Genomic DNA, 18,185 nt, shown 5'->3' on the forward strand with positions numbered 1-18,185 from the left:
GGGCTGCTGCAAAGGGCTGCGTTCAGCTGAGGGAATCACAAAATGTGCAAGAGGAAAAGTAGGTCAAAAATTAATCTTTGCCTTTGCTGATGTGCATGCTTTAGCCAGAAGCCCAACAAACTTCTTTGCCGAGTTTGAAATGCAAGAGCAAATCTGAGGGCACAAAACCATTTATGCTGAAAGAACAGCAGGATGAGATGTGGCCAGATGTTTTGAACTACAACTCCCAGTCAACGTGGCCAGTGATTTGAGAGGATGGGAGTTGTGGTCCACAGCACCTGGAGAGCACCACATTCCTCTGATAGATAGTTAAATAACAGTTGGAACTTCACTCTCTTTGCGCAATTTAGAAGCCTATAGAATTAACACTGTGTTCTGCATTTCAGAACCACCATGTTAACAGCTAACAACACAACCATGCAATCAGAGAGGCTGGCCTCTTTTTTTACAGGTGTACTTTATACTTCCCTGCAGTTTGACACTTCTCCCACGAAACCTACTTTCACTTTAGTTTCAATTAATTCAAGTTCCACATACAGTCAAAAGCACTTGAAAAAAATAAAACACATAGCAGTGATAAGTATCCATCTCTGTACCTGAGTCACTACTAGGCACCCCTAAAACCTTCCTTCCACCCTTCATCTTTGTTGTCAAAAACTGCCACTTTGAGGGCCAAACTAGTTGAACCATTAAATGTGTGAATGCATTTAACGTGCTTTGTTGTTGTTGTTGTTGTTTTTTAAAAAATAGTAACTGGTGAGGGAAGGTTATGAGGCATATTGGGTGGGGAAGGGTATTTAACCGTTTTCTAGGTGCAGTAGTTCAAACAAAACGTTTCCCCTGAAGCTACTATGTGCCCCACTTTGGTGGGAAACACAGCTTTGAGTGGAGGGACTTTCACCGGGAACATTGCATGGGAGGTCAAAGTTAAATGCCCTTCCTTGTCCGCAGCAGTCCTGCTAGGTCCCTCAATACGGACACATTAAACATATTCACACATTTTACGTACTTGCATGTTTGCCCTGCGCCAACTTGGAATTTTTCAAATATATCTTCTTTCAACCCCTTTCAGGGTTTCCCCCCACGCACTTGTACTGACGCCCTTCAGGGGCTCATTCTTCTCCTTTAGCCCATCAAATAGATTCTTGCTGTAATCTTAAACCTCTTAATTCTGCTTTGCTATAATTATCCTTTCTTATTAAACTTTAGAGTTGCCCTTTGCTCTCACCCTCTTCAGTAACCTGCCTATTTATCCACTCCTCACATAATTGCCTCACTGCTGCCGCACGTGCTCCGTACAACTTCTATGAACATTTCCCTTGTCTATTCATACTTCCTAGTGTGACAGTTATGACAATGCTCCTGGAACTCAAGGATCTATTAGTATTTCTCTGAGCTCCTTAATATAGAAGTTGTTCTCTTGAATAGTTTGTGAAGAAATCAAGCAAAATATGGGAGATGCTCGTTCAATGCAAATGGTAACTAAGTATACGGTATCAAACCATATCAAACCCTCCACAAAATAGGGAGTGCGTCATTTCTCAAATTGTTACCCGGAACTTCACACTTACACGTTGGAAAACAAAACTACACCCTTACCTTCTAATAGGCATATCCAGTAAACATTACAGTTCACCACATGTAGCTGAGGCTTACATTTCTGCATAGTGTTTGCTGTTTTTCAATTTGAGGCACAGAGAAGGAGACTGAATATCATACACACCAAGTACATTCAACTCACTCAACTTAAAATAGGACCCTTTACCTCTAAAACATAATAGTTAAAACTATTTTCTTCTTAAGGGTCTCATATTTGTTGCTGCCACATGCTAGCAGCAGGAGGTGCATCTCAAATCAGAGGAAAGCAGATTATTATTATTATTATTATTATTATTATTATTATTATTATTATTATTATTATTATTATTTTAAATTCAGCATTGCAAAGTAATTGCCTTTTAAATACTCAGGGAAGCCTGGCTATAATTTTCCTTTTGTTAAGCACACAAACCTAGATCCAGAGATCCACCCCATGTACAGGAGGTTCCAGTGTACAAAAAGAGCATTAGAGCTGGACGATATATCATCCAAAACTGGTTTGAAGTACATATTGTGGTATCGGTTTCATAATTTTTTACCTTGCAGTATATTGTGAATCATGATGTGTGCGCGCGCGCTAAGCAAAAATCACAATGTGGGGAAAACCACGAAGCCGCCCAGTGATTCTACATAGCCCCATCTTTATTTCATACATTGTGATATATCGGTATATTGTGATGTTTAGCTGGCGATATATCATGATGTTAAAAACCATCCCTAGTATGCATAAGTGCTTCCCCACCACTACTGCAGATTGTTGTATGTATCTCAGATGTGGGGGTTGAAGAGCAAACCCACTGCTTCCATGAGCCACCTGTGTGGAAAGTGTTTTCCAAATATTAAAAATACTAAAAATAAACACAAACAAATAAAAACAGGGATAGAAGGGGATACAGATATGAAATCAGCACAAATCCTGGGCTGTCTCTCTGATTTCACTGACATATTTAGAGATTTCAATAACACATGCTGAAATTTCACGTCACCATGGTGAAATGATTCCCTAGTTACGTATAAAACTGAAGCTTTCTCTTCCCTTTGTCCTGCCATGATCCCTAAAGTCAACTGACAGTCACAATTACAACTGGGTATACTATCTATGAACTATATCCACCTACCCATCCATCCATCTATCATCTCTATCTCAACTGTGTAACTCTGTCCCTTTGGAGACTCATTTAAGACTCACTCTTGAGATGCTTCTGAAAGCTTTGCTGGATATGACATTTCCAGGAGAGGAGCGGGGTGTGGTGTGGAGGATCAATTTGGGATCTTCTGAATATTTTCAATGGTTTCATTTAGGTTTTGTTAATGCCATAGCCCACTCTGAGGTCAAAGATAAACATTTAAACAATGCAAAATTACAAATATATCTTTAACGATCTGCATTGTGCATACCTGAAGAGCTGCCTTTTCTTAAGGGTTTCATTGCATATGCTATCCTCCAAGAGCCTGGTGAAAATGAAAAGGAAGGAAACACATTTAAAAACAGGGCATTTTCAAAACTTGGATTTAACTTGATGCTTCAGCTGTTATAGCCATATATATATTTTTATCACGCTCCTTATTTTTAAAATAAGACTGCAGTCAAAGGCACAACAGCTTTAGTGCAGTAGCCATAAGGATGATTTTCGGCCCTCTTCTTTGATATTGATTTGTGGACACTGAATGACTGTCCCTTTTCTATAAATTATTTTTGCATTGGTTGCAACATGTTTGCTATAAAAAATATTTATGGCAGTGCATCACTCCGTAATGTGACACTAGAGTAGGCTCTGATAACATTAAGACACTCATTATTTTTCAGTAATGTAATTGCAGCCAGAATAATTCCATTTTCCACAAGTCAAGAGCATTTATGTATCTGAGAAAGACAGCATGAGCTCTCCTCTGAAACTCAAAATATTCACATACTGTATGTCGTTCTAAGGTGAAATGGCCACCATTGGTGGCAGATTTTACCTGTCATTAAGGGTGGGAGAGATCCAGATCAAACCCTTGAGGCTGTCCATTTGTGAAGTTCCCATTTATTTCAGTGAGGTTTCCTTGCACTGGAGACCTTCCTAGTGAATTCTTCCCCACATTAATTAGTGGAATGAGAGAAGAGCCATTTGGATTTTCTAATTCAGTCACTATGATGTCTTCGGACAGCCTTGGATACTCGGTAAAACCTAGTTACATTTCCCCAGTGTGTTTGTGTGTGTGCGCGTGTGTGCGTGCGTGTGTGCATTTGTTTGTTTTTAATCACTAATATAATATGTAACACACCTAAGAAATTAGTGGCTTAAGTGCCAAATGCTATGTATTCATCTGCTCTAATGTTTGCATATACTACAGGCACAGGCAAACTTGGCCCTCCAGATGTTTTGGGACTACAACTCCCATCACCCCTAGCTAACAGGACCAGTGGTCAGGGATGATGGGAATTGTAGTCTCAAAACATCTGGAGGGCCGAGTTTTCCTATGCCTGATATACTCCATGCTAGCTACTTTAAGTGGGGACAAATTAACTGATCCCTCAGCCAAAGTAGCTTTAGAATACAAATTGCGGCTATTACTGACTTGGGTCCAGATTTCGTCTCCCATGAATAGAAGGAATGCTTCTATCTGTGGAAGGCTCCTGTTCTATTGGAGGAATCCTACTAAGAGAAAAGGGCAAAGAAATAATTTTCATTTGTTTCCCCTCCCCATGACCACCCCCTAATCTCTTCCAGGAAGGCTGCAGGGGAAAGGGTTTTAATACCTGTGGGATCATTCTGAGCTGAACTCCACAACCGTTGCTTGAGACCCAGGTCCTAGGAGGAATGCCTCTCCCATTAATTGCCAATGCACGCCTTAAATTCTGCTGATAATTTCATCTATAACCACAGCACATTCCATGGCGACTTGTGGAATGTCCTTTTGTGTTATGGAACACCCTTCCATTAGAGATACATTTATATCTCACGTTGACATCTTTTTGACGTCTCTCAAAGGTATATCTGTTTCATCTGGCTTTGGGGGAACGTAAGAGTTAGTTGGACAGTTCCCCTTTATTGTGACGTTGGTGTTGCTGCTATTTTGTGGCTGACCCGTGAATTAGATCATTTTATGGTTTCTGCTGTTTTTTCACTGCAATATTCGCATACTACCTTGAGAACTCAAGTTGAAGGTCTGTCTAAAATATGCCAAATAAGTAAATAACCCATAATATATACAATGCATATGCACATTTTTACCTGTTATCCAGAAAAATGTTTTCTTGGGAGCAAACTGACTGGAAGACAAAACAAATAAAAAAAGCATTTTGGTTGGTAAACAAGGTAACCCTCACATCCGAGTTTTCCAGGTTGAAACCGGAATTATTTTCCACATTCATGCATCATGGATACAATGAACGCTCAAACGATGGTTAACAAGGAATTCATAACAGATTGTTTTTGTGGGAGTAACCATATATCAATAGTTCTTATCTCAGAAGAGTTCAGAGGAGTACAGGTTTCAGATATTTTTTAAGAAGAATAGGAAGTGCTCAAGCAACAGTCCCAAAACAAAGATATCTAGAAGTGCTTAAAACCCACTGAAATCAGAGGAACAGGTATGTTGCAACTAATCTATCAGTTTCAGTGGGGCACAAGAACAGCTAACTTCTTGACTGGAGCCAAGAAGTCAATGAGAGACAAATGGAAGGAAAATATGCTGAGCTAATAAAACATAGAGTGGGTGAAGCTTAAGCAGGTAGAATAGTTTTAAATCCTGCATGGTTCAATTATAAGAAACAAATTTAAGAAAGCTAACGGTACTTTAATGCGTCCTGGATGGAAAATAATTTGACAAAAAATAAATTCCATTGCCAAGAATCTATCATTTTAACATTGGTTGAATCCATGAATTATTCTCATTGCCTTTGACTCTCCATTTCCCTTTTTATTGGGTACAATAAAACGAGTACAATAGATGTTTTGGGAAAGAAAGAAAAAACCCTCAGCCAAACTTGCAGTGAATTTAAACAAAAGAAGTGGAAATGAATGAGAGACGGACAGAGAGAGAGAGAAGCAATGAATAGATCAGGTCCATTGCTTCCACAACTATGAAACTGCAGATGATTCAAATTACGTCATGAGCCACATCAAATTCTAGTGCTATGGAAGTCCAGATACTGTGTACATTTTCATTTTTTTTACAGGATGTTCAGAAAGGGACTCCCGAAAACTGTTGTGATAAATCAGAGACATCCATGTTCATTTCTAGTTTTCTCTTGTGAAATACATGGGGCTGAAACATTTTGCATAAACTCAGCTGCTGCTTGGCTGAGGCCAAGGAGGCTGTGGCAATTTACAGTAACAGATATTTCATTTGCAAGCTGTAATAGCGATGATGATCCCAACTCCCAATGTAATAATACAGGGTCTCTCATGGAGTATATGAGATGAGCCTGACTCATTCAAACTTTTGTTTGCTGTTCAGCGTTGATTGCACAAATTTCCCACAAGAAAAAAAAATGCTGTAAGGACACATAGTTTACAGCATGGAGAGAATAACAAACATGTTCATGTGAGGGGGAAACAACAACACTTTCCCCCATTTTGCTGCTTTACTCATCTTAAACTGCCCATTTTATTTAATTAACTAATTTGTATTTCCTAAGATGAAAGAAAAACGTGCAATATAGTTCTCCACCCTTGATGGCAATCATTTTCAGAGAGGCCATGGTTTTGCTGTCAGTTGTGTAAATGCATTAGTGTGTTGTCTGCGTTTCTGCACTACATGCTGGATGTGGAAATTATGAAGTGAACATCGGCTCAGAAATCTGTGTCAGAGAAGACTAGAAGAGCTCAGGTGTGCATACGAGGTCAAGTCTGCGGAGGGAACGTAGCTTATGAAAATTGCTGTTGTCCATGTCAGGAATAAGGGTAAATAGCACTAAATAGTTACTGAAAAGTGTAAGATGACTGTTACCTCTTCAGTATCTTGAAGGGTATCGGTGTAATCAGCATTACAGTCTTATGGATAAACTCTCAATAATAGATCCGTTCATCTTCCATGCTGCAGAAGCTGGCACGAGGCCATGCCATCTCCTGGAATATGCATTTATCAGTGCTGATGTGGGTCTCCGTGGCACAAAAGACAGACACAGTGTATTACATTACCCTTGTTGTTGTTGTCTTTAAGAAAGAAAGAGCTGACAAGCTTTAGGGGAAGCAAGTTAGCTATTATCATGTTGAGTTTCACTTTGCTCTTTTATATGCAATGCTCCATTTGCTTAATGCTTGTGCCATAATAGCACAGCAATTGCTAACACTACCTTTAAATGTTTCGCTTGCCCGCCAATCACAAGTTTAAATGAATGCAGGACAAAAACCTCAGTCTGCAAATGAACTATCTCTACATGCTGAACTATCTCTACATGCTGAAAACGTCTTACAATCTCCCATGAGAAGTCTTTTCCTCTGACACTAATTTCCCATCCCCCCCCCCCAATCCATAGTGTTAATATTTCTGGAAGACGTGTAAGCTATTTTATCTGTAATCAAGTGCTTCGTTAACATAACCTTGTGAAACTATTTGAATGGCTTACTTAAGAAGAGCTTGGGAGAGGGGAGGGGAGAGAATAATCAGGGGCTATGTAGAAAGCAGTGTGGATAAAGAACTCAATTTGGACCTAGGATTCAGATGACCTTCAACTGTAGTTTAAGTAAGCAATTCCCTGTTCAGTTAGTCATTCTCCTCCTACCCCCCATATCATTACCACTGTATGAAGGGGAGGATAGGGGCAAGCTTTTTAGCCTCTTCCTCCATGTCCCAGTTACTATCCTTTGGGCCACAGGACCCCATGAGTTGCAGCCTGAACAACTGTGCCAGGAAACCTGGTGCCCTGTGGGACTTAGAACCCTGATCTTGTTGGATCCTGCCTTACATAGGGAGCCTATCCGTTACTACCCACCACAGATGGTCAGCCCCCAATACTTTGGCAATGGGGGCATGGGTGGTGGTGGCAAGTTGGCCCCCTCTGACTTGTGCAGTAGTAGCCACATGGGGGGGGGAAACAACAGAATAGTGCTTATATGTATCGTAACTCACTTGCATATATGTTGTTCTCACTTGCACAAGTTGTTATCTATGTGTTTTACTTGTATGGGCCTATGGCCGTAAATAAAATTCTATTCTATTCTATTCTGTATCGTAAAAATCAAGATTCTGAACTTGCAGCTATCACAAATCTAGAGATAATAATTTTTAAAAAAATTATTACCTGGATGCAGACTTAGCTGGATCCCACAAAAATCAATGAATCAAGTTAGCCGTGGCTTAAACTCCATTGATTTCAGTGAGACTTAAGCGCAACTCTCTAATATGCTTATTATGGTATATAGTGTGTGTATATATCTGCCTGTCTATCTATCTATCCATCTGAATGAAACTGGGACAAGGTGGATTGCCAGAATGGTATGGGCACCCCTGCTCCGAAGTCACAAATAAGTAGCTGCCCCTCACATCCTTGGTCTTTGCTTGTTCTTGTTTTCCCTTTGTACATGCCCCCCCCTGACATGAACCTTCCTTCTTCCGTAGACCAAATTCACTCATTTTACTTAAATGAACTGTGTTTTAAATCGTTCAAGTGACTGCTCCATTGCTCTGCTCAATGTATGTATTTATTCACAAAAAAATCCTAAACAACATCGAATTCATTACATGTTCGATTAAACAAAATAAATAGATAATTTCATGGGGGATTGGTCTGTCAATGGGTACTGCATGAGAAGTATGGTGGGCACTCCATGATAAAATGTAGCATCCTTCTGAATGAAGGTCATGTCTGGATGCTTCCTTCAAATGTGACTATTGGCTAACACAACCAAGACTGGCCAGTACAGCAAGATTCTCATGTAAACAATGGGAATAGATCTTATTAATGTTGCCTTCTAATAGCGCTGTGATGATTTGCCATGGCTGTAAATTTAAGTAATAGTGGCAGAGTAGTAAAGGATTTCCTTAAGAGGTATTGAGGCATTACATATTTATAAAATAAATTTACACATTCCGTGATAGGACATTAACGAGAAATGTGCGCACACACATTTAATAACAGAGGATTTTGTGTCACACAACCTCTGCTGACCAACCAGACTGCTACTCTTGCCTATTTCCCAACCTTGCAAAAGCGTGTCCTTTGTATGTTTCTTCTGCAGTTCTTCATCACCCACCCCTGTATCTTCTTTTTAGCAACCCAAGCCTCTCTGTTTACACAGCTGCCAATCTGTTCAATTTTCTCCTGACAGCATCTGCTTGTAGTGATGCCAAAGCAGATATTTGAGGCGTATCAGAAGGGTGGGGACAGCATAAATTAAACACAATTTATAATTAAAAAAAACAAAACAAGGGAAGTTGCTACGGTGGTATTATTCATGTTCATAATTTATTCATTGCAAATTTCCAATTAAAATGAAATGAAAAAGCTGCTGTGTGTAATTTCTGCTCTGCTGTCCTTAATCGAGATATCTGACTGCCAGCTTCAGGGTCTATATTGGCAAATGTAATATAAAAACAGGGCAGGGCTTTTCTTTCAGCTGGAACTCGATGGAACTCAGTTCCAGCACAAGGGAGTTGTTCATGGTGAGCTACCGCACCTCTTTTTCTAGAAAAATAGCACGGATACAGGGTCATACATATTTAGCAAACATGGACATTTTAGCACAAGCTATCTAATGGTTATTGACTCCTTTCATCATCCCCGTGGTGAGTTGGAGCTGGAGCAAGAGCTGTATATTTGCACCCATGAAGTGTGAACTTTTGCAACGGGTATATCCAGATTCCCTGGAGTTGTCCCAGATTGCAGGCACTCCCCCTCCCAATCAGGTGTGGAGGAAGCCTCATCGCTACCCAAGGTGGCGAACAGAGGCACCTCCTGGGGGTGGGGTGTCCTGACGTTGCGTCGTGACATCACGACGCAACGTCAGGACGGAGTGTGCATGTGCCAAATCCGGCGCATGCTCACTCCATCGCCGGGCTGCTGCCACTGCTCCCACAGCAACCGTGCTAGCTGCTGAGCGATCGGCAGCTCATGGGGATGCAAGCCTTACGCCCGCTGCTCGTGCTCAGCAGCCCCACGAGCTGCCGATCGCTCAGTGGCTCGCAAGGTCGCCGTGGGAGCAGTGGCGGTGGCCCACGAGCTGCCCATAGCGGCGCTGGCTGGCGGGCCCTGGGTGGCAGCACGGCCTCGCTCCGCGGCTTGCTTGCAGGCCGCCGAGCAGGTTTGCAAGCAGGCTGTGGGGCAAGGCTGCCTCGCTCCGCGGCTTGCTCGGGCCTGCCGGCAGGGCGGACCCAACCCAAGTGTCACCCCCCTCCCCTGGAACCCAGGGCACACCGCCCCCTACGCCCCACCCTTGCTACGCCACTGCTCCCAATAACACACCTAGACCAGATTTTGTTCTTGGTGGGTTGTTTTTTTTAAAAAAATGAGGTTTAGAAAAGTTTTTGTTGTGGGTTAAAACATTCAGACATGGGCAGCTACAGTTGTGAACCTGATCACTGCAATTATACTGCAGTTTGTAGAAGTTTGCTTTGGAGAATACCTAACGGATGCAGTAATTTATTATTTTTTTAAAATCTAGAAAGTCAAGAAATCCAAAGATATACTATCCAATGTGGAAGGACCTATTAAAATAACTACTCTGTACTTCACAGCAAAAGAGATTTCATATAGAAGTGGACGGAGGGGAACTGACCCACAAACAGGTGCCTGAAATGAGCGGATGTTGCCCCATGCTTAAGCACCAAACGAAAAGTTTCTTCTCCGAAGCAGGAGAAAGAGCAGTAGAGAGACAGCACGTGGATGGCTTGGGAAGGCCACGAATGTCATGTAGTCATACATAGCTGCACATTTTATAGAGTCAGACCATTAGTTCAAATAGCCCAATATTGTTTTCTCTCCAGCACTTGATGGGTTGTATTGAAGTGAGTCAATTGAATTAATGGAATAACTTCTGCTTGTGCAATGGAACTTCCCTTCCCTCTCCTTCCCTTGCATCCCCCCCAACTTCAAATCTGCTCTGGTTCCCCTCACCCTAACCACCCAGAGCAGGTAATAATAATAATAATAATAATAATAATAATAATAATAATAATAATAATAATATTTATTATTTGTACCCCGCCCATCTGGCTGGATTTCCCCAGCCACTCTGGGTGGCTTCCAACAAAATTCAAATACATTAAAATATCACACATTAAAAGCTTCCCTAAACAGGGCTGCCTTCAGATGTCCTCTAAATGTCTGGTAGTTGCCTATCTCTTTGACATCTGAAGGGAGTTAATAATAATAATTTATTATTTATACCCTGCCCATCTGGCTGCGTTTCCCCAGCCACTCTGAGTGGAAGTCATTCTGCTCATGCAAATTCTTAGTTTGGTGCACTCCTGAACATTTATCTGGAAATGTGGGCTGGACTTTGGGACTGTCTGCATGCAGAGCGTGTGCCCAACCACTGAGTTACCAAAATATGACTTGCTGGTACACCTGAGACAGGTATTAGAGAACACAGATATCTGACAGCGAGCCTTAACAGCACTGGGATCTCCCTTTTTATATTTTGTCAGTCTTCAGTTTTATGTTCCTATTAATTGAGGATGGAGGCAGCTACCCCCTCGATGATGTATGAAAAATGCTACTTCTCAGGCAGTGAAATCTGATTGGACTTCCACATCCCTTTCCTCACAGCCTCTGCTGCATATAGCACGAGAAGAGGTGACGCACCAGCTGAAAACAGTAGTAATAGTAGCATAATTAATCTAATTTGCACAAGTGCATATTTGATTCACATAATATACAATGCCCTGTTTTGGGAGATTCAGAAATGGCAGCCCTAGTTATAAGATTTAATTCACCTCTAGTTTGCATAGCATGGCATCATGTGATCATTCATTACATTGGAGGGGGCAATTTTTATTTGTAAACATGTTTCTAATGTAGCATATTAGATTCAAATCAGTATGGCAGCCCAAATTTCACAAAAGGAAAGGGAATGCCACAGCTACAATATACTTTATTAAATACCTTTTCTAAACCTACTCCAATATTCATTTATCCCTCACAGAAGGGTTGTAAAGAATTATTGCTTTGGCAATACTTTTATATTGAATTTTTACAAAGGTGTAATTGGTTGCCGTAGCTATACGTTTGGGCTGCCTAAGATTAAAATGTTTGTGGTCTTACCTGGTAGGCTGAAAAAAATGTTTTTGCTTTAGTTTATATCTAAATGAATAAATATTTGTACAATGGTGGTGAGATTGGCTTACTTTACTGTACACTTTGAACAAAAAAAAAACCTCAAAAGCTATTCTGATAGTTATTGATGTGTTGTTGAAATGGGATTAGTTTGATTTCATAATCAACTGAATGTATAAGAACCTGGAGGAGAAGTATCTGCAATGCTAATCTTGAAAAATATCTACTCACAATTTCATCATTTTCATACAGGCTAAAATAGACCAATCTGCTCTCTTGATGCTACTGAATGGAAAATCCCAAATGCCTATTAAATGCCTAGTATTATCTTCTACTCCCAGTCATAGTAACTGAAAAACTCAGTGCCTGTCTCTCATTTAAAAATTGAAAACTGGACTAAGGCACCAATTCAGGACTTCAAATTGGATTCAATAAATAGTTCAAAAAACAATCAGAATAAATCTGGACCGAAAGAAAACAATTCAATGAAGTTTTAGGATAAACGCGGGCCAAAATTTCCCAACTAGGAGAACACATTGCAGCAAAATATAACTGCAACAAACAGATTTAATTTGGGTTTTAACTTTTCTGATGCACAACCTGTGCCCTTTTAACATGCACTATCATTTGAAAGCACATAGGTACAAAAGAAAATGACACTTATAAGAAGTAGTGCATGGGCACCAGAACATTTAAGGCAAAAAGTATTTAGTTATCAACATCATGCTCTAAGCAACTGAGTTGAGCAGAAGTCTGGAGAAAAGTGGACTGGAGAGGGTGATTTTGAGAAGAAATACAAATGGGAGGAAAGAGTTCAGCAGCCTTCCACTCAGCTCAGCTTTCCTCTGCTCAAAAACAAACTTCTTATGCTTTTCATTTTCATTAAAATAACGAACATTTAGGAGACTACAAGTTTTCACCTGAGTAACAACTAGCTTGGGTCTCAAGCTGAAATTATATGGAACAACCAAACTCTTAAGTACATAGGAGGCAGCCTCATACCAGAACCAAACTATTTGTCTATCTAGGCTAGTATTTCAAACTATGACTGGGAAGGCTTGGGGGTGAGGGCTTGAGGGGCACCAATTGTTTGCCTTGCTCCCCCCATGTGACAAAACAGTCCCCATGTGACAAAGCAGTGGGCCCGCGGCCTGTCGGTTCCATGTTGAAGTACTCTTGTGGCCCACATGGCATGAGAAAGAAGTTGGACCACCCTGACCTGTTTCATTCTGGGTTCATGTCTGGTTCGGGGACTGAAATACCTTTGGTTGCTTAGTAGAGAATCTACACTGGGAACCAGACAGGTAGGACATTTCTCTATTGCTTCAGCTGAACATATTAGTGGCATTCAGTACCATTGGCCATGGCATCCTTCTGAACTATCTGATAGAGATGGGTTTCAAGGTTACTACTTTGCAGTGCTTCCAGTTCTTCCCCAGGGGTTGGTCCCAGAAGAAGGTGATGAAGTTTTTTCTGTTCGGTACCTTGGTCACTGGTGTACTATATGGTGTCAGCCAGGAATTGATTCTGTCCCCCACTGGGAATGGTAGTCTGAAAGTCTGGGCTGCATTTTCACTGAAATATGAAAGAGATACAGCCCCTTTTCCTCTTTTTCATCTAATATCAATGAAGCTGTTGCAGTTCTGAACTGGTACCTGAAGGAGGCAGTGGGTTGGATGGGAGCTAAAAAAATAAAACTGCAGTTCAATCCAGACAAGACATATCTGCTCCTGATCAGGAAGAAGACTCTGGAAGAGGGTTTTAGCCTTTTCTGGATGGGGTTTTACTCCCCCCCTGAAAAATTAGGTTCACAGCTTAGGAACACATATGGATGTTCAGGGGGCAGGTGTTCCTGGGGTGCCTTTGCTGAAATTTGGCTGCAGTGTGAGCTGCACCCATTCCTGAGGAATCAGACTTGTTTACAGTAATGCATGCCTTAGTTGCATCAAGGCTGGGCATTGGGGGGGGGGGTTGTCTTTCTGAAGAGTCTTTGGAAGCTGCAGTTGGACCAGGAATAAATCACTTGTGTGGTGGATCCATTGTAGGCTAATATTCAACGGGAACTTAGCCTTAGAAACTAGATTCAGTCCAACACCAGCTCCCAAAATATTTCTGAAGCCACCCTTCCACCAAAACTGCCCTTCCCATTTTGTTTGTTTGTTTGTTTGTTAAATGCTTGTTTATTTGAGATTACTTTCTGGACTGAGCTTTCAGCATCCATAAACTATGGCATGATCTGCAAGGCTGCATACAGATATATCTAAAAATAGAAGCTCATAGTGGGGACTTTTTTTCTGCAAGGACAATTCATGCTGCAATTAAAAACGTACTGGCTTCTGCTTGAGATATTTCTCCCATTTTCAGATAGTCTTTCAGTTATGCTTTCTTTCTTTTAGTTTAAGTACAACTTATGCATTCATTAAATTAAAAGTTCATAAAGCATTTTCATTTTCTTTAAGTTGCAAAACTGTTCAAAGGGCAGGCAGAGGATCATGAAACCAAACATCCCAGCCAATGAACATAGGAGAGTTGGCCTGTGCTTCCAACTTACAGGACTGCTGCCTCAATGCCAGCCCTAGAAAGGAACAGTCGTATCTGGCAGAAACGTGGTAAGTGAAGTACCCCATGGCATTTATCCTAATACTGTTGTAAGATGATGGATTTATATATTCCCCTCAAACGGCTGCTAGATCACACATTCACTATTCCACTCTCCCATTTGAATAGTTAGAATAACTTTAATAATAATAAAAACCACTCCTGGATTAATGAAACAAAAAGGTGGACAAAAGTGTCTATTTAAATCCATGTTCCGCATCCGGGTGTTACAGAATGACTCCTATGCACCAAGATTTAAAAATTAAAGCAAAGCAAGTTCAGCACGCCTGCCCTATTGCAGCTAATCTTATCCAATAACTCTTTTATCATTATCAACCCCCCCCCCCTTGCTCAATTCACATCCCTCCACTGTCTCCTGCCACAAAGTGCAATCTTGCCACAGTGTCAGAGTGGGAGGATACTGGCTGACTACTGATAAAGATATGGCACTAAAGAGGCAATTAAAACAACTACTCACATCTTGTGCAAATATTCTCTCCCTCACCCTCTGATACTCCTCTTCTCTCTCTTCAATTGATTTACTTCGTCTGTCATCTCTAAATGGATGAATTCTGTTTTGCTGAGCATAAAAAAAACCAGGAGGATTATATAAGTTGAGCTGCTAAAAACTGCAGTTAAGTAACTGTCAGCGGAGAATAATAAATGTTCACTTAAACAAATGAGGCATGAGAATGATTGTGTCGTCTCATTCCTAAAGTGGCATGCGACTCGTGGTGTTGTGCTATGTACCTTACAGCATCAATCTAGATGCTACTGGAACATTTCTGCTTTGCATTGGCTTGTTGGGTTCTTCTCTTTGATCGTATGAAGTTGCCTTATACTCAGCCACGCTGCTTGTCCGTCTAGATCAGTCCTATCTGCTCTATCAGACAGCACCCCAAGTTCTTTGGTACTCCTTGATTTACTGCAATGCTTTTATTTTTCATAGTTAGCTACACTGGGGACATGTGTGTCCTAAAGGTGTACAGGATAATAATTCAAATTAGTGTTTCCCAACCTTGGGTCTCCAGCTGTCTTTGGACTACAACACCCATCATCCCTAGCTAGCGAGACCAGTGGTCAGGGATGATGGGAACTGTAGCCCGAAAACAGTCGGAAAACACTGGTTTAAATGATGTTTTAGCCCCCTCTTGCTTTCTGAGACCTTGTCAACTGGAATTGCCAGGTATTGAACCCAGGAACTTCTGTTTGCAAAGTATGCATTCTACCACTGTATAAGAAGAGATGAGGTAGCATGATTGATTTGGAAATCAATCTGCAATCTAGAGTAGAGATGTGTTGGCTCCTTCCACTCAGGAGCATGCTCCCAACTAGTCAGGGGGGGGGGAGCACATTTGTCAAACTTCCCTTGTTAATTTATTGAAGCAGCAGCTATCAAATCAAGTGAAGGAAAAGAGCGTGGAAAGGCGAGTGATATCAAAGGCTGAAAAAGCCTCACAGATGAGGAGAAATGGTTTTGAGAATATTGTGCACAAGAGTTCTAATCATTTCTGTAGTAATCCTTAGGCTGTTACCGTCAACTGGAGAGGAAATGCAGACTTTCATTGCAACAAAGTCCAGAAAGCAATAAAACATGTTAAAGTGCTTAATGGGGAAGATATTGCCCTGTACAAAGCTTCATATCTGCTGTTAGCCTGTAGCTGCAATTCTCTTGCCTTCCTCCTTTAACTGCGCTGTTATCTTCCCTCTGCCCTTTACCTTCCTTGCTTGCAATCTGTGTTCCCTAAACCCTTCTTCTCCATTTCTGAAAACCAGCTGTGTTATCATGTGCAGCAACAAACTGCAGAAGAAAAATGGGGAAGGAAACAGTATCTTTCGTAAGAGGCGGAGAGATGCTCTCTTGTGTCAAGCGGCTGGATTTACCCAAAATTAAACGAGAACATACACATTAGCTTACCTTTATGAATTTTCCTTTAAAAACTCTTTCGGAATCAAAAACCTTTTTCCAGTTCTTCCTTTTTTAAAATGTTCTTTTGAATTAAAACTTTCACTTCCATCACAGGTTTATTCCCCCCCCCCCACAAAAAAGGCTGTTAAACTACCTTTAGTGGTGCAGGAGAACACAACAAGCAGCATACAGAAGGGGAGATTTCTGCCACATACATGCAAAAACAAGCAAACAAGTTTCATTTATGATAAGGGGGGCGGTCTAGAATTTTTCAATCATTTGTTTGTTTGCTATTTCATGACATTTATACACTGATTGATGGGGGGGGGAACCTCAAAGCGGTTTACAAAGAGAATCCCCCTCCCCCCCGGCAAGTGAAAAATCATGTATTGATGGTTGCAAAGTCAATCTGGTCTCGTCGTAACATCTTATGGCTGTTATTAGTCCGTATTAATCTCTAACCAGCTTGGCATGACTCTAGAAGTTTGGAAGAAGTCCCACAGACACACAAAGACATTTGCCAAAGCGCAGCTGACAAAAGTTTCCCCAAATGGGCTTCGGGGGGCCCTTTTGAACATTCCAAATCACTCCTCAGCATGCAGCATGTCCTGTGCCAAGCAAAACTGCCCATGCAAAACTGCCACTGCTGAAGCAAACACACTTATGGCCGATGCTATTCCACTGTGTGCCAAAAACAGGGGAGCAGGAGAGGAAGATGAGCAGGAAGGAAAAGCAGCAGCAGCAGCAGCAGCATAAACAACAACAAAGGAACACCAAGAACACCAGTCAGCCCACTTCCAAAAAGAAAAAGGGAAATAAAAAAAACGAATTTCAGCAACTCTCGAACCGAGAACCAACCTGATTGTCTTCTTTATCAATACTAGAGTTATCTCGCTTCAAGATAAATCGCTTCTGGGAATCTTCACCTTTTTCATCTTTTAAATGTTCAGAAAACCTTTGCTCTGGTCTGCCAGCAAAGTAAAACATATCAATAAAAAATCTATTTTGTTTTGCTTTGAATTTGTCAGCACTCTTTTCTTTTTTAAATAGAGGCATTTAGTGCAAAATTAGACCACAGTTGAGGCTGCTGATGTTGGTAACAATCTGTAGCATCTGTTCAAATGCTGCTGTTATTGCTATAAATATATTTTGCTGTTGTGTGCATGGCAAGGTGAATTTGAATGATCAGCCTGTGCAGTCTGTTTGCAGTGACTGAATAATAAGAAAGCAAGCCAGCAAACAATATATTAATTGGCTTTTCCAGTTATCATGACCTCCAGCAATGCTGCAAGTTAATAAAGGCTTATACAGATTGAAAGGGAAAGACAAATTTGATGGGGGTGTTCTACAGAACTTCTCATAATACATTGAATTGGTGAACTGTGGCAGGGGAAGGGTCCAGCAGTATTTTCTTTAAACAAACAATTATCCAACAGTTGGGAAATTGGGGAGGGGAGATCAAAGTTGTCACATTGTATTGATTTGCCAATTGATTTAAAATCCATCCAGATGGTTATTAAATGGCCAGACATTACCAGCTGATGACTTCACATTTCTAGGTTCAGAGACTGAAATAAATTGCTCTGTGCTCTGCTACGACATTGTTTAAAAAGGATATGGAGAAACGTGTCTCTTTACATTGAGCTAACAATTGACATAATTGCAGACTTAGGGAACGTTTTAATCTCCAGGACACTGCGCATCTTAGTCTGTCATTAGCACCCCAGATTTCGCGTTTTTCTGCCAGTGCAGCAAGTTGGGTTTGAAAAAGTACAGAATCGCATGTTGTCACATAACGTGTGTGTTGTTAATTCAGGAGCATTTATAAAATGGAAGGAAAAGTGTGAACAGAAGGATTCTTTCTCTGCTCAGTGC

General features: G+C 41.0%; 1 protein-coding gene across 14 annotated transcripts in view; it reads right to left on the reverse strand.

The window, feature by feature from the left end:
- Window positions 1-18,185, reverse strand: part of ARPP21 (cAMP regulated phosphoprotein 21) — a 160,868-nt gene that overhangs the window by 62,448 nt on the left and 80,235 nt on the right. For 12 of the 14 annotated variants that reach the window (XM_033165972.1, XM_033165980.1, XM_033165981.1 and 9 more), the window contains 4 exons: window positions 17,169-17,277; window positions 14,880-14,981; window positions 4,818-4,855; window positions 2,998-3,051 (listed from right to left, as the gene is read on the reverse strand). In XM_033165972.1, the coding sequence (XP_033021863.1) occupies window positions 2,998-3,051; window positions 4,818-4,855; window positions 14,880-14,981; window positions 17,169-17,277 (303 nt within the window). The remainder of the gene's footprint in view (window positions 1-2,997; window positions 3,052-4,817; window positions 4,856-14,879; window positions 14,982-17,168; window positions 17,278-18,185) is intronic. The other 2 variants (XM_033165978.1, XM_033165977.1) reach the window with 1 other exon arrangement.

Source organism: Lacerta agilis, chromosome 12, assembly GCF_009819535.1.
Source record: "Lacerta agilis isolate rLacAgi1 chromosome 12, rLacAgi1.pri, whole genome shotgun sequence".
Lineage (NCBI taxonomy): Eukaryota > Metazoa > Chordata > Lepidosauria > Squamata > Lacertidae > Lacerta > Lacerta agilis.